Source organism: Bicyclus anynana, chromosome 14 (genome assembly GCF_947172395.1).
Source record: "Bicyclus anynana chromosome 14, ilBicAnyn1.1, whole genome shotgun sequence".
NCBI classification, from domain to species: Eukaryota; Metazoa; Arthropoda; class Insecta; order Lepidoptera; family Nymphalidae; genus Bicyclus; species Bicyclus anynana.
In genome coordinates, this window is record NC_069096.1 from 10323220 (window position 1) to 10347635 (window position 24416).

General features: G+C 34.0%; 1 protein-coding gene across 3 annotated transcripts; it reads left to right on the forward strand.

The window, feature by feature from the left end:
* The first annotated feature begins 82 nt into the window (after positions 1-82).
* On the forward strand, positions 83-23590 carry LOC112051698 (lysosomal-associated transmembrane protein 4A). Of its 3 annotated transcripts, none has more exons than XM_052885229.1 (7): positions 83-238; positions 12421-12534; positions 12961-13105; positions 14068-14206; positions 15336-15664; positions 16975-17226; positions 17636-23590. In XM_052885229.1, coding segments are annotated over exons 2-7 (975 nt in total). In that variant the 5' UTR covers positions 83-238; positions 12421-12426; the 3' UTR covers positions 17638-23590. The 3 variants fall into 3 exon arrangements, with proteins under 3 accessions (XP_052741189.1, XP_052741191.1, XP_052741190.1); XM_052885231.1 differs by having other exon boundaries at positions 15336-15492; XM_052885230.1 differs by lacking the exon at positions 83-238 and adding an exon at positions 11426-11567.
* Positions 23591-24416: the final 826 nt, after the last annotated feature.

Sequence of the window (24416 nt, forward strand, 5' to 3'; positions counted from 1 at the left end):
AGCCTTTTGATTTGCTCTCCTTGCCAGTATAAAAAAGACGCAGGAAATAAGAAATTATTCTTTTTATTCTGTGTTTGAAAATTATTGACGTTTGTGGTCACAAAACAACTAAAATCTTATCTGTGGTTTGAAAACGAAAAGAAAATCTGCGTACAAAATATTACAGCAAAATTTAATTGACGAATTCCAATTTTTCCTTTAGTGCAGTTGCAATTCACAAACTCATTTTGGTAAATCGGTGAGTAAATTATTTTCTTCTGAAAAGTCCTCTCAGATTTTTACTAAATGTTTAGTTATATTCGAAGTATTACACCATAAAAACCTATCAATATCGTCTACGTTTGAAACATATTTCAACAATAAAACTCGCTTAAAAATTCCGTGAAACCCATGTCTTAGCTAGATTTTAGACTATGTTCTTAGTTTACATCAGAAACTGTAGTTTCGTGACCTTTTGTTATGATTATTGATTATCGATTTGTGTGAAAGAACAGGTACAGTGTCTTTGTGAAAATGCTCCCATTCAGTTGATTTATATGTATACTGTTAATCGGTCATTTGCGAGTCCTTGGTTATTATAAAAAGACTGCATTTATCAATTATTTTCAGTGTAAATATAACCATAACTTTTTTGGGCCTAGATATTAGTATATATATAATGATAATTATTTCACATAAATGTGATAGTAGTAATAAAAGCTTGATTGTGTTTCTATAAATAAAATATAATTGTTATTTACAATATTTTACATTAAATTATTAAATTAAATACTAAACTAAAACTTACCTATAAATAAAATATAAAAACAACATTCAACGCTATTATTTACATTTACTTTATATTTTAATAAAAATTTTAATGTTTTGCTAATAAGTCAAAAATAATATATCGAATATTTCAAATGTGACAATGTCATGAAAAAAAAGTACCAAAAAGAAATAATATTAAAGAGGTTTTCTTTTTACATCTCCCCCCCTTAAAAAAGAACTTTATCTAAATAATGTTCTCTAATTTATAATTGTTCTCTCATTAAGAACAGGATACAGTTTTGTGATATGATAAAAGTTTGATTCCGCTTTTTTGTGGTCGGTATCAACTTCATAGATTGAATTGGAAATCCTTTGTACAATTTTGAACGGTCCAATTCTTAATTCATCGGTTTTCTTTCTATTTAAACGATTTCCGTTTTCTACATATACTCTATCTCCTATTTTCAATATATATTCTTGCCTATTCTGGTCGAATATTTTTTTATTATAATTGTGAGATTTTAGTGTGTTTTCCAGAGCTAGTTTTCTGTCTCTTTCTAGATCGTCTTTAGTGTATCTTGATTTCAGTTCATTTGGCAAAATATTCACATTTTCTCCTTCTAAAAGGTATTTTGGAGCAAATTTCGTAACAGTGTGTTCTGTTTCATTATATTTTTCTACACATTTTTGCGCAATTGTACTCCATGCTGTTTTATTCTGATTTTCATTAATCTTACACCTTATTTTATTGACTAATGTTTGATTTAGCCTTTCATTAAGTCCATTTGAAAAAGGTGTATCCACAGCAGTGAAAATCATTTTTATATTTTCCTGGTTCAGAAATTCTTTGAATTCCTTGGAATTGATACCAGGGTATTGGTCTGTTAATACCATATCTACTTTGTAAGTTTCTGTAACATTTTTCATTAGTTTAATAAAATCTGTGGAGCTTTGTGTCTTGGATGTAGAAATATAAGCATATCTTGTGAAATGATCAACTAAAAGATGTAAGTATTTTTTTGTTGATCGTGATCCTCCAAAACCGCCAATGGTATCAATTGATACAATGTGAAAAGGTTGTGTTGCAGGACCTAAATGAGACATTAAACCATATTTTGATTTCTTCCTTGATTTGTTTTTAATACAAGTTTCACATTCATCACACATTTCTTTAATGTTTTTGATGAAATTTTTTTGCTGTATAAAATGGTGTTAATTTATTTATCATCTGGGTCCTCCCAATGTGACAATAACTAACGTGAACATCTTTTATAAGATTTATGCTCATCTCTTCTGATAATATAATCTTTTCCCGTCTTTTATTCTTTTTGTAGTAAATTCCATTTTTTTAACCGACTTCCAAAAAGGAGGAGGTTCTACGTTCGGCTGTATGTATGTTTTTTTTTTTTTTTTTTTTTTTTATGTATGTCCAGCGATAATTCCGTCATTTGTGGACCGATTTTGAAAATTCTTTTTTTGTTTTGAAGGGTTTGATTCCAGGGTGGTCCCATTTTTTTCATGTCAGGATCTGATGATGGCATCCTGGAGAAATCGAGGGGAACTTTCAAAAATCGTAGAGACGGCTAGTGCGTTTGTTAGTGTTTCCATAAGGTATTTTAAACCACTACAATTTTATGAAGGTCTGGAGTTGGTCTGATGATGGAGCCGATACACAGACGATGGAACTCGTCAACGATTTACAGCAGGTACCTTTTGTTTGGGCTTAATTTATTTGTATTGATGAGAACTTTCCACCTAGATGGGTTGTGACTGTATTAAGGATCTGATGATGAAGACGAAGGACAGTGAAGAGAACTCCTTGACGGTTCACAGTAGCTACCTTGTGTTTGGACTTGATAAATTTGTATTGATGAGAACTTTCCACCTAGATGGGTTGTGACTGTATTAGGGGTCTGGTGATGAAGACGAAAGATAGTTAAGGGAACTCCTCGACGGTTCACAGTAGCTACCTTGTGTTTTGACTTGATAGTTTTGTATTGATGAGAACTTTCCACCTGGATAGGTTGTGACTGTATTAGAGGTCTGGTGATGAAGATGAAGGAGAGTTAAGGGAACTCCTCGACGGTTCACAGTAGCTGCCTTATGTTTGGACTTGATAAATTTTATATTGATGAGAACTTTCCACCCATATGGATTGTGACTGCATAGGGGGTCTGGTGATGAAGATGGAGGACAGTCAGACAGTCAGTAGGCTTGTTCACATTCAGTAGGTGTGCTAACACTAAAAATTAAAAAATAAAAATTTTAATAAAAAAAATTCAACCGACTTCCAACTCAAAAATTAACCTAAACTAAAAAGCAAAAAATAACATCTTACCTATGTGCTACCTTCTGATCAGTTTGAAGGCGGTGCCAATCCAGTGTCATGTTTTAATTAAAGCCGTTTCTGAAAGAACCACGGAAATTGTGTAATTTAAGCGGCTTGAATTAGAACATCACTGGCTTGGCACCGCCTTCAAACTGATCAGAAGGTAGCACATAGGTAAGATGTTATTTTTTGCTTTTTAGTTTAGGTTAATTTTTGAGTTGGAAGTCGGTTGAATTTTTTTTATTAAAATTTTTTTGTTAATAAGTTTTTGTTTTTGCAGGTCTTGATTTCTATATTGGTCATTCTTTATATCTTGTAGACTTATTAAATTTACAACTTTTAAACAATCATCTCTGTTTTCGTGTGGTTCTAAAACTGGGTTTCTGCTTAAGCAGTCGGCTTCCTGGTTGGATTTTCCTGGGTTATATTTTATCTTGAAATTATATTGAGATAAATAATACATCAAATCTCCTAGTTCCTCATCAGTCCTTGATTTAATGTTCATATTTTCTAATGGTTTATGATCTGAATATACAATAAATTCTTTTCCCATAAGCCAGTGTTGCCAATATTTTATAGATTCTTTTATTGCTAGGCACTCTAGATATATAGCTTTCTTCTTTTTTTGAGTTTCAGTTAACTTTTTTGAGAAATAAGCAACTGGTCTTATATCCTGATTTTTATCTTTTTGTTTCAAAACCGCTCCTACACCCTTTATACTAGCGTCTGTATAAATGTATATTGGTAGTTCTGGGTCAAAAATATTTAAAACTGGTTTTGAACATAATAATGTTTTTATTTTATCAAATGCTTCTTGACATTCTGCAGTCCATATGAATTTCACATCTTTTCTTAATAAATTGTGTAATGGATCTAAAATAATTGCACTGTGTGGTATGAATTTATGATGAAAATTAACTTTTCCTAAGAATTGGCGTATATTTTTTTTTGTTTTTGGAAGTGGAAAGTTTTTTACAGCAGACAAATAATCTTTCAAAGGCCTTACTGAATTATTTTCTATTATGTGACCCAAATATTTTGCGTATTTTTCCGCAAAAGTACATTTTGAAAATTTCAGTTTTAAGCCTTCCTTTAGTATTGCCTCAAGTAACTTAGATATATGTAATATATGTTCTCCAAAAGTTTTAGAAAAAATTAAAATGTCATCTATAAAGTTTACTGCAAAACCAGAAAGTTCGTATTTTCTTATAATATTTCCCAATATTCTTTGAAAAATGGCAGACGCAGTCTTTAATCCAAACGGAAGACACGTCCATTGAAAGTGTCCTTCTTGTGTAACAAAGCCAGTTTTGTACCTGTCTTCTATTTTCAAAGGAATTGACCAAAAGGCTGAATTTATGTCAAAAGTAGAAAAATATTCGCAATTCACAGCTTTGATCATTAAATCTTCAATCAATGGAAATGGTTGTGATTGGGGAATAACAATTTTGTTCAATTCTCTAAAATCTATACATAGCCTTGTTCTCTTACCATCTTCCTTTTTATATGCTAAAGTAACTGGGGCAGCAAATGGGCTATAAGATTCCTCAATTAAATTATTTTTTAATAGTTTTGATATCTGGCTTTCTATTTCAATTCTGTCTTCAGCTGTACATCTGTAAGGACGTTTGCAACAATATTTATCTACACTTAAATCAATATGTGCTTCATAATCCCGTACAGTGCCGATATCATATTTATCCTTAGCAAACACTTGTTTATATTTTTCTACCAACTTATCAATTTCTGATTGTTGGGATAAATCAAGATGATTTACCAATATTTCAAAATTTGCCGTGTCAATATGTTCATTGAAATTCACTTCACATTTATTTATGGTTTCATTTTCTTTCGGATCATTAAATTGTACGATTTTTAGTTGTTCATTTTGCATCAACTTAAAGTTTTTAATACAATCTAGTCCAATCAAAAAGTCATAATTAAAATTTTCATTATCTATTATGAAGATATCCATAACTCTTTCAATATTGTATATTTTTATTTTAAGTTTTATTATACCTTTTGTTTTCTTCTCACCATTAATAGTTTTCAAGCTTACTATTTGTGTATTCTTTGAATTTTCATTTTTCTGTATTTTTAACAATTTTGCATTAATCAATGATACATTTGAACCTGAATCATAAATTCCAGAAATATCTAACGTATCATTCAATAGTAACTTTACTTTTATTAATGGTGGCACATCTAGTTTTTTGGACTCTCTTCATTCAGTTCAACTTCCAATTCAGAGTTATTTACAGTTTTAACAACTCCTGTTTTATCTTTATCCTTAAACCAACATTTTTCTATTAAATGGTAACGTTTCCCCTTTTTTTCTTTCACACATATGGGGCATGGTTTTGTTTGTTCCTTTTTATTTAATTTAGTGTCAGAGCAAATACTGTTTTTATTATCATATTTATTATTTCTTACAAGGTGTTCCAATTTCCCAATTTCATAATAAAGATCCTCAGTACTTTTTAAAGCTGCTCGATCAATCTGATCCCCCACATAATTCGGTAATCCAACCGCTATAAGGTCAATAAGTGTTTCGGTATCAATTGATTTCCTTACTTCCAGTAAAAGTTTTTCTTTTTTTAAACCATATGCAAGTAATGAACCTGTTTGATATTTAAAGGACAGAGCATATCTAATGGGTGACAATCCTTTGTTTGCAAATGTTTCACAAAAACTTTTTTCCCATTTGTCCCATTTTGATTCTATTGTATGTTTCATTATCATACAACTATACCAATCGACACTAGATTGCTCCATAAAATTTTTTAAAACTTTAATTTTCTTTATATCTTCTTTTATATCAAAACGTTCACATTCTTTATTAAAATCCTTTAGCCATTGATAAGCATTTGAGTTTCTACCATTGAATTTTTCAATCATGAAATCTTTTGCAATATTCCCTAAATTTTGATTTTCAGGTTTGTTATGTCTTTCTTCAAGCATTTTTTCTAACAATTTTTCTAGTACTTCATGTGAACTACTAGGTATAATTTCAGAATAGTTTAGAATTTCTTCGAGATAAAAATCATAAAATTGTACATTTTGCTCCGCATCCAAATAAATATCTTTTATTTCCTTAGTTAAGGTTATCCAGACTTTTCTCGTTTGGTATCTTTTATTGAAGGATTTTTTTACCTTAACAAAGTTTGGAGTATTATAAATGGTTTGGTGGAGATTTACCGGCTGATATTCCTCTGGTATACTGAAAGTTTTACCATCAGGTGTGGCAATCGAAGTTACACATATTGCGTTTGATTTTCCATCACTTGTTGGTTTTACTTCAAAATCAAACCTCAGTTTCTCCATTTTTCGTAAAATAGTTAATAAATGTTGTTTTATAATGATAATTATTTCACATAAATGTGATAGTAGTAATAAAAGCTTGATTGTGTTTCTATAAATAAAATATAATTGTTATTTACAATATTTTACATTAAATTATTAAATTAAATACTAAACTAAAACTTACCTATAAATAAAATATAAAAACAACATTCAACGCTATTATTTACATTTACTTTATATTTTAATAAAAATTTTAATGTTTTGCTAATAAGTCAAAAATAATATATCGAATATTTCAAATGTGACAATGTCATGAAAAAAAAGTACCAAAAAGAAATAATATTAAAGAGGTTTTCTTTTTACATATATATATGTAACTACATAATTCTTTCATCATTGAACTGATAATGTTGATTGTTGAGGTCTGAATTATGTTTGAAACTACATTTTATGTATAGAAAATAGCTCATACTTGAGAAAATTGACAATATCGCAAATTGTTTAGTCTAAAAATGTAGCTCAACGCCGTCACCAATGTAGTTCAACAAGTCACAAAGCATATGTGGCAATGGGCAGGCACATAGTTCAAAGAGCCAATGGACGTTGGGGTCCCAAGGTGCTAGAATTGAGACCCTACACTACAAAGCCCAGTGTTGGTTGGGAAACATCCCCCCCCCCAAGTGGACAGACAACATCAAACAAGTTGCAGGGATTCTCTGGTGACGGCAGCTTAGGATTGTGATGTTTGGAAGTCCCTACTAAAGGCCTATGTCTGCAGTGGACGTCCATCGGCTGATGTAATGATGATGATAGCAATTAATAAAATCAGCTACATTAGTACCCATAACTAAAGCCATATGCTTACTTTGGAGCCATGTACTGATGTGTGTATTGTTTAATATTTCTTTATGTGTGAAATGCCTCAAACAAACAGATCCTGATAGCCCTGTTAGTTTTTATGCTTCATTGTATGCAAATACTTAATCGCTTGACTAGTGTCTTTACCAGTAGAGTGGTAACTAGCCACAGCTGATGCCTACCATCAGAACAGATTCAAGCAAATTCAGGAACTGGGAGTCAAACCACCTGTTGAATACCACAGCTTTCCTATCTGTTGTCAGAGCTCATCAAGTATACATAAAAAAGATAATAGATATCAGCAGGATATCAACCGGTCGCTACAAATAAAGCAACATGTCAAAAGTGTTGTTTTTCAAGAGAATGTTTTTATAGTTCAAATCACCCTAGAAATTTGGCCTGCAAAATTATGTACATTTTTCTTCTGTTTTATTAGCATTCTTAACTTATTTGGAATAACATTTTTCAATAGTAGCAGACATCTGGCAGTTTTATCTGCATAGTAGATGCTCGCACAGGCAGGTGTGTTGAAATGGATTTTTTTTACAATGTTAGAAGGAGCAAACTTATATTTAAATAATATCAGTACCGCTTATGGTGTTTTCTCTGCCTAGCAAGTATTAGTAAGATCCTACTATAGCAGCTTTGGATACCTGTTCTAATATAGAACTTGCTGCAGTTCTAGAGAGTTTTAAGCAGAAAGATTTTGCTGGTAGACTTCTTGTACCTACTTCTATAGTGTAGAGACTAACCACACAGCCATTTTTAGTTAGTTCATTTGTTAGGTCATCACTTTTATACTGTGGTCCTGCGAATGTTAGTCTCCCATGGCACAGTAAGCTCTACAAGTACTATATGCTTAGTTTGTTTGGAAAAAAAGAAAATGTCTGGTCTAGATCTCAAAAAAGGCGACATCCTGTGGGATTTTGTAATGTTTTCAATCAGGTACAGAACTAAGGATTGAATAGGGCTTACTAGAGGTATTTGATATTGAGCCAGCTTTGACAAGCTTTGCAGGTATTTTTTGCTAGTGCAAAATACATATTTTGTATTTTGTACTTAAATATCTTTATTTAAATGAATTTTGTATTTTATTTGAAATACTTTTTGAGATGTAATTTGTATTTGTAAAATATAAGTAGGTGTTTTGTAGGAAATTATTTTTTACGTGTATATATTATATGTGTGTATGTAGCACTAAAAATGGAAAAATAAATTAAAGTAAAAACGTTCAACTGACCTCTAAAACACAAAAACATATTAAATTAAATAGCTAAAAATAATATTTTATTATTTGAGGACATTTTTAGGCTTTTGAAGCCAGTTGAACTTTTTTTTACTTTTTATATTGGTAATCGTAATTTTGTTAAATAAAGTATTTTGAAAATACTGTATTTAGTATTTAAATACAAAAAACTAAATTTACTTTAGTTTTTTGTGTTTAAATACTAAAGTAAAGTAAAGAAATATTTTGTATTTTAAATAAAATAGTAAAGTATTTGCATATTGCATTTAAATTGTACTTTTTTAAAAGTATATTGTACACAGTATATTGTATATTGTCTCTGATGGTTTTATATTATTAGATATGTTACATGCTTACAAAATCCCTGCAAAAAATGTTCCTAACTGAGCTACTCCACTGGGCGCAAGCATGTACAATTTTGTATTTACTTACATTTCACTAAATTCATCAAAATTTCCCGTCTGGCAAAGATAAGCAAAATATTACAGTGGAAGGTACAATTCTTACAAACTTATTTTTAATCATTATATTCTTAAATTTTATGCATGATTGATGATAAAATGTATAAATTAAGTCTATCTAATGAATTACTGGCCAATTGTGAGTCAAAATTTACCTACTCACTATTGTTAGTAGGTGAATTTCTGTATATTTTGTACATCTTTATAATGTGCAATGTTCATGTTCACTTCTTTCTACACAAACTGTTTATGTTTTACAAGTTCATCACATCAATAGGGATGATGACAGTTTTTAAATTGTATATAAATTAGGAGTATGCTAATAGTAAAGCAATTTTGTAAAAGTAACAGGTTATCTGCAATCATTACTTTCGGAGCTACAAGGATTTAAAGGGTCAGATTTGCGATACTGCCACGGATCCTTGAAGAACGCCCCATACAAAATGATACAATTTAATGACGTCGTAGGTCATAATGATCGTTGGATTTGTATGGGCGTTCAAACAAAATTACTAATATCTTTGTTATTTGTGCGTTTATGTTTATAGTTCATGTTTTAAAAAATCGCATTTAATGTAAGGAAGCTAAAATTTTATTAATTTTCATCTAATTACGATAAAAGTTTTTTAATATATTTTATAATCTTATTTATTTTGCAAATATCCAGACAATCTTTGCTTTTTATATGTATAAATAAGTTAACATTGACCTTATTTACCCGAATGTATCATAAAAATCAATATATTCAAATCTAGTCATCATCCCCATTATAAAAGTACGCATTCTCAAATGCATAAATTTATAATTCATCGCAAAATGAATTGCTTTCAATATTTATTTTGGAGATAGGGATGATCTTTTAATAGTCTCCAGACTGCGCGCCGAAGCGGGCTGATTGGTTTTTGAGGCCGCCGTCTCATAAGAAACATTCAGTTCTGTCGTTGTACAGAACTGAATGCTTCTTTAGTGATGGCGGCCTCGAAAACTAAGAACGACGAAGACCCATGGATCCAGCTCGTCAAGGGAAGGGTGGCAATTGGCAGCGTGGGAGGTTGGCCGCGGCGCGTGCGCCAAAGAGCCCGAGAATGGAAATGGAGCTTCTCGGGTCTTTGGCGCATGCTCCGCGGCTAGTCTCCAGACTTCTTCGACAGCGGCTGCGGCGACGAAACGAAATGCTTCTACTTTGACGGTGGCCTCAACGACTGCGAGAACGACGACGTCCCATAGAAGGAGCACGTTCGTCCAGCTCGTCGAAGGAATGGCGCTTGCTTCTGTTATGATTTTTTCGACCAGAAAGTCGTATCAGAAGCCCGCAGTGTGTACGCTCGCGCACGCTATACCTACGCATCTATTAACCGTGAGGCGTGACCCTTGTCAGACTTGCCCGGGCCGCCATATAAAATGCAATAAATAAAATCACTGACTAAGTGACGTTATACTTTATTTATTGGATTTAACGTTCAATTCTATAATATAACCGATTGTAATGTTTAATTTTTTTTTTTCACAATGAAAAATTAAAATTGTAGGTCTTACTAAACATATAGTACTTGTAGAGATTACTGTGCTGTGGCTGTGATAGATTAACAGTCCGAAGGAACTAAAAAATGCTATGCAGTTAGTTTGTACGCCATAGAATTGAGAGAGGATTACCAGCAAAATCTGTCTATAACTTATTTAAAGACCACCAGAACTGCAGCAAGTTCTAAGTATATTGGAATGGGTATCCAAATCCAAATCTTGCTAAATTTGGCTAGGCAGGGAGAACAACACGATTGGAAAAGGGGAGTATAACTGTCAAAGGTATCCTTAACCCTAAACCGATTAGTTACAAGTTCAGGGATCTGCACAGTGTTTTTTTCTCTATTTTAAGACGGTGTTATGGTATTATTCACGGTGTACCTGGTGCCTACACCGTGAATCTATAGAATGCTAAGATATTTGTCCCATTGTCTCGTACAATAAGTGGAGAAAATTTATTAAAGTAGTAAAACATGCTCAGAAAGACTTTTTTTTTTGGGCATATCACTAAAGTTTCATGTTTTTGTCATCTATACTAATATTAGTGGCCCCAGTCATGCTTACTCGTACCTTTGACTTATGTGCACTACATCCTTAATGGTATGACCAATTTTGTTGAAAGTATATGTAAGGGATAAGGGTGATCCACCTCAAATTTTATGAGGCAAAACATTGTTTGCCAGATCAGCTAGTTGTAGATAAAAATTAAGCAGTTGTTCTATTATATGTCGTGTGTATCTTTTTAAATTTTACATAGTCATGTTCACATGGACATTCAATAGCCATTTATGCAATGAATGTCATGTGCTTTTTGTACATAGGACTATATGTAACAGGTAAAACTTTGTTGTGAATTTAAAAATAACATACAAGGATATATACATAATAAGGATAATAAGCGGATTACACAATTATAATTCAGTTGTGTTAACAAGCTTTACATGTTACATTGGTTTGATCAAACCTAATTTCAGTGAAACTATAATCGAAAGCTTACAAATTTACAATTGTAAACACATCTAAGATAAATTCTATAATAAACCATCCATATATTAATCTAAGAGTTGGTTTCACCATTTGAGTGTTGATTAGTACTAACGTAAGATTTGACACTTTCTTACTATAAACTAACGAAGGCACTTACACGACATTGTCCTTAGATTTTACAATAAATAACAAAGTGTACCAATTAAAGAAATTGTTTTAACATTAACATACATTTCCTTAGTTTATTGAAAAACATCACAGTGGGTTTCAACCGATAACAGGAATATGGACAATTGGAAATCCCAATGTCAATACCATTTTTATTATAGGTACTTAATAATTAAAACCATGTAAATAAATAAAGACTGTTTTTACATTTTTAATATATAATATGCCTTTATTATTTACTAGTGGACGCCCGCGACCTTGTCCGCATAAAAATAAATGTAAACTTAACCCCTATTTCACCCCCTAATATTTATATTTTTGCATGTTTTATGTATAATAAACTAATCATTTAACAAAAATATATCTCAAAACATGAAAGATTTATATTTAAAACCTTCAACCCCTTTTTAACGGTTTATTTTTAGTATTTTTATCTATACGTGTGTAGAGTCTGCCAATCCGCATTGGGCTAGCGTAGTGGACTTTAGCCTAACCCATTATGTCCGTCTCGTGCTCAACATTGAGCCGAATATGGGTTGTTATTGTTAATTATGATAATGATGAATACATTCCAATTATTACAAATGTAACTTGAAAAATTCAAAACTTTTCATCCAAACTCTGTCTTCTGACCAATTTACCCTCTTTGTAATATAGTCTGAAATTGTGCCAAGCTTCATTTGAATTCATTCAGTTGTTTCAGCGTGATGCCTGGTCAACCAAAACATGGTCACTGGACAGACTTTTGGCATCAGTATTAAAAGTATAGATATTTACTATAATATTTTCTTGTACAGGTAAAAATGTTAAGGCTACGCCCCAAGCCCGAGAGTGATAGCTCCAGAGAATGGAGTTGCTGCTTCTGTTTCCATGTGCGCACTGGCACTGTTCTGCTCGGCATATGGCATCTGGTAAATATAACTCTCATCTGGTAAATATATCTGGTAACTCTGAACCTATTTGAATGGCCTTGAAAAGAGTGCCAAGAAGTTGTGTTGGGCACTCATTGAGTGGGGACGTTTTTTGGTCGCTGATTGTGCATCCACTTTTTAATAGGAGATCGATGCTTTCACAGTTAATCCACTTAGCTGATTTTAAAAATTCTTTCACCAATATAAAACCACATAATCTGTGAATACCATAGCCTATGTTTTGCACCATATTCCCTCGTGAACGGGAGCTACGCAGGCATGAAACCCACAAACCTATTATAAGCAGGTACATAATATAGTGACTAAAATAGTAGGGTCACTGGAATCTGAGAATTAATCATCATTTTGGATATTTAGTGTTTTTTTTTTTTAATTTTTTGTTAAAGTTACTGGATACTATTTTAGATGCTGCATTTAGTAGCACTGGGATTTTTGGCTGCGATAACGCGCGATCCGAGGCTGCTTGAAGAGTTTGAGCAGGACTCGCTTGCAATAAGCCGTAATACACCGTTTGGCACACACGGGACTCGCGATCACAACTTGGTGTACCGTAAGTGAACTGATCACTCGATATACTCATACATTGATGGTGAAAAAGAAAATTCAAATACATTTATGATGGCATTTTGTCATGGTGCTGGAATGGCCGCATTAAAAAACGCAGTGCTGATCGATCAAAGCGTGTCCCAGGGATTAGCTGGATATTGCAGCTCACAATCGTGATGTTTGGAAGTCCCAACAAAAGGCCTATATTATGTCCTGCAGTGGACGTCCATCGCTGATATGATGAAGATGTTGATGATGGCATTTTACGAATAGTCGCATCATACAGCACTGATGTAATTGTGAAATTTAGTTTTTCACAAATCCCTCCGGAACCATGGATTTTTTCGACATAAAAAGTATGTATGTAAGTCTATGTGTTAATCCAGGCTATAATATATCTTAATACCAAATTTCAGCTAATTCGGTTCAGTAGTTGAGGCGTGAAACAATAACAAACATTCATATCATCAAAATCAGTTTTCGCAAATCTCGGGAAACCATGGATTTTTTTAGGATAAAAAGTAGCCTATGTGTTAATCCAGAGTAAAATCTATTTGCATTCCAAATTTCAGCTAAATTGCTTCAGTAGTAGCGGTGTTATAGAGTAACAAACATCCAAACATCCATACAAACTTTCGCGTTTATAGTATTAGTAGGATAGGATACAATATGTTATGTAATATGTTATATAGCCAGATGAAATAGAAAGAAAATGAAAGTTGTCATACGCCATACTTTTTAGATACGCTTGCTGGCGCATTAGCGACATACAATTACATGCAGATGCTTATAGCCTCAATAGCTCAACGGTAAGAGCGGTCGGACTCGTCACCGAGGGGTGGTGTTTCAATACCCGCCCCGTTGGTCTGTTGTAGTATCCACTCCTAATACAGTCTTTCCCGACTAGTTGGAGGGGATTGGGAATATTGGTCATGTTGACCATGATGGTTTTATTTTTATTTGTAGATGACATAGATGTAGGCGCTCTCGTCACCATTTGCACGCTGGCAGTAACACTGATGCTGATATACGGAGCTTCCCGCGGCAAGCCGACCCATCTGCTGCCGTTCTTCTGTCTGCAAATATTCGACTTTGCTATCACTGTGTAAGTTTTTAGCAATATTATGAAATGTTTATTGTTTTATTGTTATCAACCCATATTCGGCTCACTGCTGAGCTCAATTATCCAGAATGAGAGGGGGTGGCAGACCGCAGATCGTCTTTCCTTCACCGTTTTTGAGACACGTGATATTTAATTTCTTAAAATGCACACAACTGGAAAGTTGGAGGTGCATGCCCCGAACCGGATTCGAACCTATGCCCTCCAGGCAGAGGTCCATATCCACTAGGCTATCACGGCTCTTATGAAATGTTTACACTAGTTGAATTACCTGTTACATAAAATACGTATAAAGAAAAATCCCAAGGCCCAAGCCGCGCCAAGAGCAGAATTTGAGCAGTCAGATGTTGGAAAGTTGGCGGTCACAGAGGACAACCTCCTCAGTACAATAGAAGAAGCTTCACATAAAGGTCATATGTGACTTTTAGTTAGAATTTGTCATATTTATAAGTGTCAAATCGCTTGTGGCATTCAACTTTAAAAAGAACACAATGTATCATCTATGCACAGAACTCTGAACAGCAGACTGTGTAGTGTGCAGCCTTTTAATGGTATAATAGATACATCACGTTTCATTCGCGTAGTTCCCGTCCCTGTGGGAATAAAATATAGCATATGTAACATAGGCTATATTACTGGTTAATGTAACATCCGTTTGGTGACAATTTTTAAATCGGTCCAGTAGTTTCGGAGCTTATTTGCTTTAAAGAAACAAATTAAATTCTTTCTTCTATATTATAATATTAGTGTAGAGCCGTGAAGGCCCCGTGTATTTGACCTCTGCCTCCAATTCCGGAGGGTGTGGGTTCAAATCCGGTCCGGGGCATGCACCTCCAACTTTTCAGTCGTGTGCATTTTAAGAAATTGAATATCACGTGTCTCAAACGGTGAAGGAAAAACATCGTGAGGAAACCTGCACACCAGAGAATTTTATTAATTCTCTGCGTGAGTGAAGTCTGCCAATTCGCATTGGGCCAGCGTGGTAGACTATTGGCCTAACCCCTCTCATTCTGAGAGAAGACTCGAGAGCTCAGCAGTGAGCCGAATATGGGTTGATAATGATGATGATGATTAGTGTAGAAAAAATTTTTGATTTCGACTTTGTTTGTTTCAGTCTAACCGTGACAGGCTACCTGTGCTACCTGCAGTCCATCCACCGGCTGGTGCAGGAGACCAAGCGCGTGCCGTGGCGCGAGGAGCTGCTGGCGCTGCCTCCGGCCGCGTTGGCGTTAATCGTGCTCAGCTTCTTCATGACTGCTGTGTTGCTCAAGGTAATCAATACATCATCAGTGACGGTGACGCTACCTGTGCTACCTGCAGTCCATCCACCGGCTGGTGCAGGAGACCAAGCGCGTGCCGTGGCGCGAGGAGCTGCTGGCGCTGCCTCCGGCCGCGTTGGCGTTAATCGTGCTCAGCTTCTTCATGACTGCTGTGTTGCTCAAGGTTCACATTAAAAAAAACAGTAGCTCTCTCTCAACGTCTGTTTGCTTCAGCTGATTACACTTTTCGTAACGCTTTCAGCTTCCTCCCCAAGTCAAGAAAGAAGTTTTACTTAAAAAAGTATTTGGACAATATGCACATCGCCACATAGTCACAAACCTGACCTGGCAAACGTTGTTCTACCTAATAAATTTCTTTCATACAAAAATACTAAAAATACTTCACGATATACATTATGTCCACTAACTGTACAAAAAAACCATTAAAATTGGTCCAGCCGTTTTTGAGTAGTGTAACCACAAACACAGTGCCACAGTTTTTTTCTATATTAGATAGGAGATGTGTCTCAATTTAAAATTATAATTATGAAACAAGTAATATGTTAAAATATTGTGTGTTCCAAAGAAACATCACAGCTGTGGAGGTGAATATTATTATACTGTTATTAAAGATTCAAAACAGAAAAGGCTTAAAAAAGTCTGGGAAATAGAAAAAACTGTTTAAATTATATAAAACAAAATATTCTGTTTTACAATAAATTAATAATTAAAATAAAACACAAATGTAGGCTTTACAAAATATTACTAATACAGGTAAAATTATATAACTGTCTGATATAAACTGAGCGTAATTTAAATACCGACGCTATTGCATTATTTAATTGTGGTGTTTTGTCCTACTATTTGCTTTACCTGTTATGTTTATAATGAGTTTTTTTTATATTTTGATATCATCAAACTGCGTCAGAGCAATCCAGTTGTGTAAACTGAATAGTAACAGATGTTAAGTACCTACTTTGAGGAAGTGCATTATGAATATTTTCCATGAAAATAAAAACACCTTCTATAATCTCAAAAAGAGACCTATTTGAGGTACGAAGGTTTGCCACGAAGCCCTGGCGAAGTTAACACCCTAGTCTAGAAACTACTTAAAGCCACCATGGTCTAAACTTTAGCGTTACTACATAGCTATTATCCTATGATAGCGTAGTGGGAGTATGGGATGAAAACGTATGGTTTTATAAAATCACAAAGGTCTTTAGGCCATTACGGACTGTTCTTCAGATCACATCCAGGACATCTCATGCTTATATCCAGTCATGGTGCTTTTAAAAAAAAAATTGCCATATCTTTTAAATATGACAAATATTCCCATTCCCCTCCAACTAGTTGGGAAATACAAATTATGAGTGGATACAACAATCGTTGCGGGGATCGAAACATCACCCATCGGTGATGAGTCTGAGTGCTGTTACCGTTTAGGGACCTTGAGACTAAAAGGTCTACAAACTTCAACAAATATTTTCCCAACAGGCGTACTTCATCAGCATTGTGTGGCGGTGCTACAAGTACTTGACGATCCGAAGCCACGGCCTCGACCGACTCTCGCCCTTCGTGATCTCTACCGACGGAGTGGTGGTGCCCCCCGCACCCGCCTACTCCGGCCCGCCGCCCGCGCCCGACTACTCCAGCCTGCTGCCCGACTACGAGGAGGCCGTCAAGCAGACCCCGCCGCCCTCCTACCGCGCCGCCACCCTCATGACCGCCGACCCCGCCAACGCTGCTGTAAGCTTAACAAAGATAAAAAAAAAACATACGCGTCGAATTGAGAACCACCTCTTTTTTTAATTCAGTTAAAAAAACTATGTAAAGTCTGCGAACCCATATAGAAGCAGCGCGGTTGGTCTAAGCTCCTATAAAGAGGGAGTCTTGACTCTGTAGCCGCAAAAATAGGGTGTTGAAAATTAGTTCGTCAGTTAGTTAGTCTACACTAATATTATAATTTGTATGTAATGAACCAATATGAAAAAATTTATCACCGATAGAAAGCTGCAATATCAGGGAGTAACATACATAACCAGGCGTTTATCATTTATCGTTTTATCCGCGATACAAGAATGAGAACTACGCGGGCGAAACCGCGAGGCTCTACTAGTTTTAAATAATAATACATTTGAATTTGTTTGATACACAGGATCCGAACCAGGCTGCGAAGGAGGACAACCAGCCGCAAGTCACCAACACGATGGTAATGCTGCCCCCGAACGGCGCGCAGGCTCGCGTGTAAATGTCTCGTATAGCACCGCGGCACTGAAGGTTTCCATTGATACCACTGCTTTTAAACGAAAGGGTCACTAAATTATAAATTTATCATCATCATTATTAAATAATACCTACTCTTTTTCTACTTATGTGCGACTAGAGGACGCTACTTTATGTGAAATTTAGTTTTTCAGAAATGACGCTTCAACGAAGAATTTTTCCGTGATAAAAAGTAATTTATTTGTTGATCCAGGGTATAAATCTATTCAAAATTTCAGCCAAATATATTCAGTAGAATTAGCGTCAAAAAGCAACGACCATAAACACAAACTTCAGCTTTTAAATATAACGTTAAGATATTTCTCTCAATTACCATCTGGTGAATTTCGTGACACCTAAAACTATTATTATTTAATTAATTATTATTATTATAAAACAACCAACATTTATTTAATGTGATTTGAAGTACTGATAATAAATATACCAAATTGCATATTCAGACTTTTAAGTCAGCTAGCTCAAAATTACGTTTTCAGCTTCCCTAATATTTTCCGTATCATAGGTAAAAATTAGGGAAGAAAATATAGGTATCGAATGGTAGCAAAGATTTAAAGTGCTGTCTTCATAAAAAGTGTTTTTAATATTAATAAACAATTTATTGTGTCAACCTTTCGTTTCAATGCAGTAAAATCCCAAATAATCCTTTGATTCAAAGTTCTATTCAGCACATACAACGTATAAAATGACTGATGGTCTCTTTATGAATGTAAACTTTGATTGTGAAATATAAATTGAAAAGTTTTCAAAACCGTTAATTTCCAATTGCCTACAATTTATTGAGAATTTGTTTTTAATTACGAGTATGGCGAGAAACGTGAATGTCGAATTTTAGAAAATTTAGAATTGTACACTTTGACGGTTTATTTATTAGATTTTCATGTGATTTAAGTATCAAAAAGTATTTGTTATCAAAAAATGATATATACCTTCAAAAACTGATCAAGCTTATTATCAGTGCACAATATATTACATAATATTTGTCCGTATTTGATTGACGGATAGTTTGCTTAAAAGTGAACAGCTTTTCGTGGAAAATTAACATCGAATAATAATAATTCATAGTAATTCATGATACACACATTTTTTCGATATTTTCTGCGAAATCCTGTCCAAACTCTTGATCCAACAAAATCCCTCGAAGTTTTAAACCCAAAGGTGCTCCGATTTTCGGATCGGACGTTGACTCATTCGCGGAAAATATCGAATTATTAAAAACTTCGTAAATAGAGTACCTACCTGGTCTAATAATACATATACAACAATTTAAGATTTCCAACGTTCTGCCTCCAACATTAGGTGCAAGAAAGTCTGTCAGTTTTAAAAAGGCCTAAGATCACATTCTTCATAACTGAATGCGGAAGAGGAAAGGCTTAAAGTAAACAGTTCCTACCAATCGGATAGTTTGTAAGCCAGAAAAGATAGATTGTAAACGTTTTACTTATTGTATAGTATGCGCCGAACTTCTAGTCCACTCTGAAGTTGCAACACGCCGAACTGCACTGGTATTGTATTCTACTTACCGAAACCAAATCACATCGCTTATTTGCTAATAGTCTTTTATTACTCTACAGAGGTGTAACTATAAGAAGTAAGTATTACGCCCGATTGGCATGCAAAATATTATTAATCTATACTAATATTATAAAGAGGTAAAGTTTGTAAGTTTGTAAGTTTGTAAGTTTGTAACAATTTTTTGAAATGGGGTAATCTTCGGAACTACTGGACCGATTTTAAAAATTCTTTCACCAGTAGAATGCTACATTATCGGGGAGTGCTATAGGCTATATTTTATATTTCTATCATATATACCTACTGAGATATCGCGGGTTTTCTCTTACAGGTCGGACTGAAAAACTTACTTATTCGCATGCGCTGCCTCAACCATTGCGTATAACTGAAATAAATGTATGGAGGCTTTTTGAACCTTTAAAAGTTCTACAAAAAAGTCCGCGACACCATATATCTATCTTTTATATTTTAGCAGATATAGTACCTTTAGTACTTTAATAAATTATTTAAATTTTAAACTAAGGTTTACGTCATTATTTACACAACTAAACTTAAAACCTTATCAAAATAAATGATTTAATAATCACAAGGATATTATAGAGATAAGATTTGCCCTTTACAGTATGTTAATTAGTTATATAGTTTCGGAGATAATACAAAATTTCTGAAAGTCGCAGAAATGCCGCTATATGACGCCCCGCGGTTTCAATTACGTGGTTCCCGTTCCCGTATGAATATGAGGACCAAACATAGCCTATGACACTCGCAAATAATGTAGCTTTCTATTGGTAAAAGAATTTTCCAAATCGGTCCAGTAGATCCAGAGATTACCCCCGACAACCACACAAACTTTACCTCTTTATAGTATTAGCATAGAAGTCGCTTGGGAAATTATAGTCTTTTGGTCATTGCACCACGCACAAAAGGCTGGACCAATTTTGCTGAGGGTAGGGATAGGGTAGAGGTAGGGAAGGGGTAGGATAGAGGTAGGGTAGGGGTAATTTAGGGAAAGTATAGGGTAGGGTAGGGTAGGGTACGGATAAAGTAGGGGTAGTGTAGGGTAGGGGCAAGGTAGAGGTAGGGGAAGGATATGGAACGTATAGGGTAGGGGAGGAGTAGGATAGGGGTAGGGTAGGGTAGGGGTAGTGTACGGGTAGGGAAGGGTTAGGGTAGGGATAAGGTAGGGGTGAATCTGTCACCCACCGGAGATAAGTCCTCGAGTCGTTAACGCTATCAGTGTTTCCTAAGCGATCTTAATAAAACTACAGGAGAGCTCAATTTACGAGTGTCGCTGGCTGGGTTGCGGTAGTTTACGAAATGTTCCCGTGGCTCAGTCATCAGGCGGCGAGTCGGAACACCGTGGGGTTTTAGTCGGTTGAAGTCCGACATAACCTTCTTGCCTCCCCGTGGCGAGAAGGTATCCATGAGGATTTCCCCACGTAAAAAAAAAAAAAGGGATAAGGTAGGGGTAGGGAAGGGTTAGCGGTAGGGTAGGAGTAAGGTAGGGGTAGGGTAGGGGTAGATTAGGGGTAGGGTAGGATAGGGTATGGATAGGTTACGGGTAGGGTTAGGGTAGGGTAAGGTGAGGGGAGGGAAGGGTTAGCGTTAGCGGTAGGGTAGGAGTAAGGTAGGAGTAAGGTAGGGGTAGGGTAGGGTAGGGTAGGGTAGGGTTGGGTAGGTTTACGAGCAGGGTAAGGTAGAGGTAGAGAAGTTTACATCAATTTTTACGCGGACGAAGTCGCGGGCGTCCGCTAGTTGATTATATTTATTTATCATTAAAAAATCAAATCCACCATAATAATGGTGGATTTGATAATTAATAATAATGGTGGATAATTAATATCAAACAAGAAATTAATTTGAATACAATACTGAAATTAAACAGTAAACTGGAAACTGTTACAGTTATTAAATTTATTCATGTTACAGAACGCATTAACCGAGGAATCTAATTATTTTTAAAATACCGGTGGAATATGTATTACACTCCACGTGTTCAGAGCGGACACGAAGTTTGGCGCATACTATTCCTATGGTACTTGGTTCGGTTATCGTATATTTACCTACCTACAAACCTATAACGTAATACCTATTTCCATTTATAACGTCTACTGAAGATAGAACTTAATAAGATTTAAGTATATTGGTAATTTCATCAGTACATTTATTCAGTAGATATCTGGGTGTTTATGATTGAAATAAATCTGTAGTGACGTGCAGTATATAGCGTTTGTAGTTAAATATCGAAATATTAAAGTTTTCTTAAGTGTAAGTTCATTAAATATTTTAAGACGGTGCCATTAGATGGCATTTTTGGTGTTTAAATTTTTTTCTTAATTAATATAATAATAGGCGAGTGTTTACTTCTTGGTGATACAATGGATATAAATAACAAATACCGACCATATTTCAAACATCGCTGGGCCCAGTTACTACAATGTCCAAATTAGTGTAATTTATTAAATAACTAGCGGACCCGGTCAAGCTTCGCTTTGACTTATGTGCAATTCTTCCTTACCCCTACCCTACCCCTACCCTACCCCTAGCCTACCCCTAACCTACACCTACCCTACCCTACCCCTACCCTACCCCTTGACTCTTAAACGTTTGTATGGGAAATAGAAAAGGGTCGTTTTTATGGTTTTCCCGGCAATTAATCAAATTTTTCTCACCTTTTAAACCTTCCCTATACCTCCACAAACATTTCAAGACCAAGATAAGAAAAAGCCGTTCTCGAGTTTTAGCGAGACTAACGAACAGCAATTCATTTTTATATGTATAGATAATAACAGTTTTAGACTGGTTTAATTTCAGTTTATTGACAGTACATCTAGATAACCAAGTACCTATATTATAAAAAGCACGAATTAAAAAAAATACCCATTTTAAAAAAATGTGAATTCAAATAATTTTTGATAAATTTAAATTAATATAAAATCAAGGATTTTTCGTATTTTTTTTATGTGCTGGGCCCAAAGTGGTCGGTCTCCTTTGATTATTTTAGTATTTTCGTTAATCATCAATTTGGGTGCACAAATATATTTTGTGTTCATATTTTCTTTTTATTATACATAAAAATAACAACACTGTGCCATTTCTTTTCGTTATCTTATTGTATCTAATTATTTTAATATTTTCGACATTTTTATTTTGTATAGAATATTTTTTCTAATGAATACATTCCAAGCATTGAAATGTTTCACGAAATTCATATTTCTTTATAATATTTTAACATGTTTCATATAATTATGGTGGCATATGTATAAATAGACCGAATAATTGCTTCTATATTGCAGTCACGTCATATGCCCTTTGAAATATGCAGTTTAATATATTATTTATATTATAATAACATTGTTTAAATTTATTATATAACATTATAATATATATAAATAGTATATATGTATATGTGGGCGTAGATATTATATATTTTAACAAACTTTAAATATTCATATTAAATAGTAAACTTTCATATTTTTCGAAAAATTTTCGCTTTCCTGTAGTTTTTATATTAATACTTAAAATTATATTTTGCGTCCAAGGTACAAGGAAAATATTCAACATTGTGATGAAAAAATATATATAATATGAACATACTTCATTAAGTACGTTCAAATAAAGTTACAAGGAGCGGATTTTTACGAAAAATTAAACTTTAACACTTAGAGGCTTTAAAAAGCTTATTGAAATTATTGGTTAATAACAAAATGGTATCAAAGAAAAATTAAAGAGTCGTAAATTTAAGAAATAATTAAAATGTTATTAAGGAGAAGGTTCACTTTATCCAAAATCTTTATCTTGATGCCAAAATGCTGCCAAATGAACCTAAAATATAAATTTTGTTTCTGGCCACTTAGCTAAATTAATTATTTGGTGAAATAATGAAGTACAATTTAGTACTTCATTATTTTACCAAATAATCCTTCTGGGTTTTTATATGTACCTTTAGAACTTATAAACTCAAAATAGTGAAATTAAACCAAAAAATATAAATGATTGAAGGACGGCCTAATTGCTATGTAGATATATATTTTTATGGTTAGTATTATTATGGCTGATTTTATTTTCAAACTGTTACTTATATTAACCATTTATTTCGTTGTACTTACCTGTTTGTATGCTACTGTATATGTTATTATAATTTTTATATAAACCATGGATCGTCTAAATCATGTTATAATAATAGATATAGACGGTAGGTACCTACCTAATTTGTGTCTGTAAATGAACTAAAAATCTGTGTGTTTAAGTAAATTATTAACAATCATGTATATTTAATATTTTTATTCTTAAATAAAGTACCTATAGACGTCGATAAGCTTTTTATTTTAGACCCTATCCTCTTATCCTCTATCTGCAGTCTTAATTCACTATCTTTGACGTATGCTAGTTGACATATACGAAATCGAGATTCTGTGTAAAAAATTACGTCCGGTGCCTACTGGTGGATATCATACAATAGGTAGATGACATTTGATGATCATTTTAGAGAACAAAATAGTGAATTGGTAGGCCAGCTGGTCTCCTGAAACAACCTGACATATCAATTATTGTTTATTGACAGTTGAAATAAAATGTTTTTTTTATTTTATTACTTAATTAAATTTTATTTATTTTCTTCACATTATAATAGATAGGTACACATAACAATATAATAATTGTGTTAACTGGATATAAAACCTATGTTGCAAGACACCAGACCCTATTCCCGCACCGTTTTTTGAGGCTTCGTAGTGTAACAAACGCATTTTTTTTCATTCTGTGACAAATAAGCCCATGCGATGTTAAGTTAAGTGACGACGCAGTCAAAGATAGAAGCGAGCTAACTTGGAAGAGGTACCGACAAACATACTTTATCCATACCTCTGACGGCATCGTACCGGAACGCTAAATCGCTTTGCGGTGCGTCTTTGTGCGTAGGATGGTCCAGCCGATGCTACCAGACAATGCTTGTCTTAATAAAGATCTAGTATTCTAGTGTAATGTGTATCACTAATGACTGATGGGCAGTTAAATCCTATAATATTAAGACCTAAATAATCATATTAATCATGATTACGAATATACCTAGCTAGATCGCGTCGGTATTGTAGATGAGTTGCAGTGTTTATCGTCGCCTTGCAACATCGAAAGGTCAAAGTGAT

Excerpts from the sequence above, each read along its gene's own strand:
- LOC112051698 (XM_052885229.1), top strand. The coding sequence starts at position 12,427 with ATGTTAAGGCTACGCCCCAAGCCCGAGAGTGATAGCTCCAGAGAATGG. Across the intron at positions 13,106-14,067 it reads CGATCACAACTTGGTGTACC|ATGACATAGATGTAGGCGCT; the intron begins GTAAGTGAACTG and ends TTTTATTTGTAG. Across the intron at positions 14,207-15,335 it reads TTCGACTTTGCTATCACTGT|TCTAACCGTGACAGGCTACC; the intron begins GTAAGTTTTTAG and ends TGTTTGTTTCAG.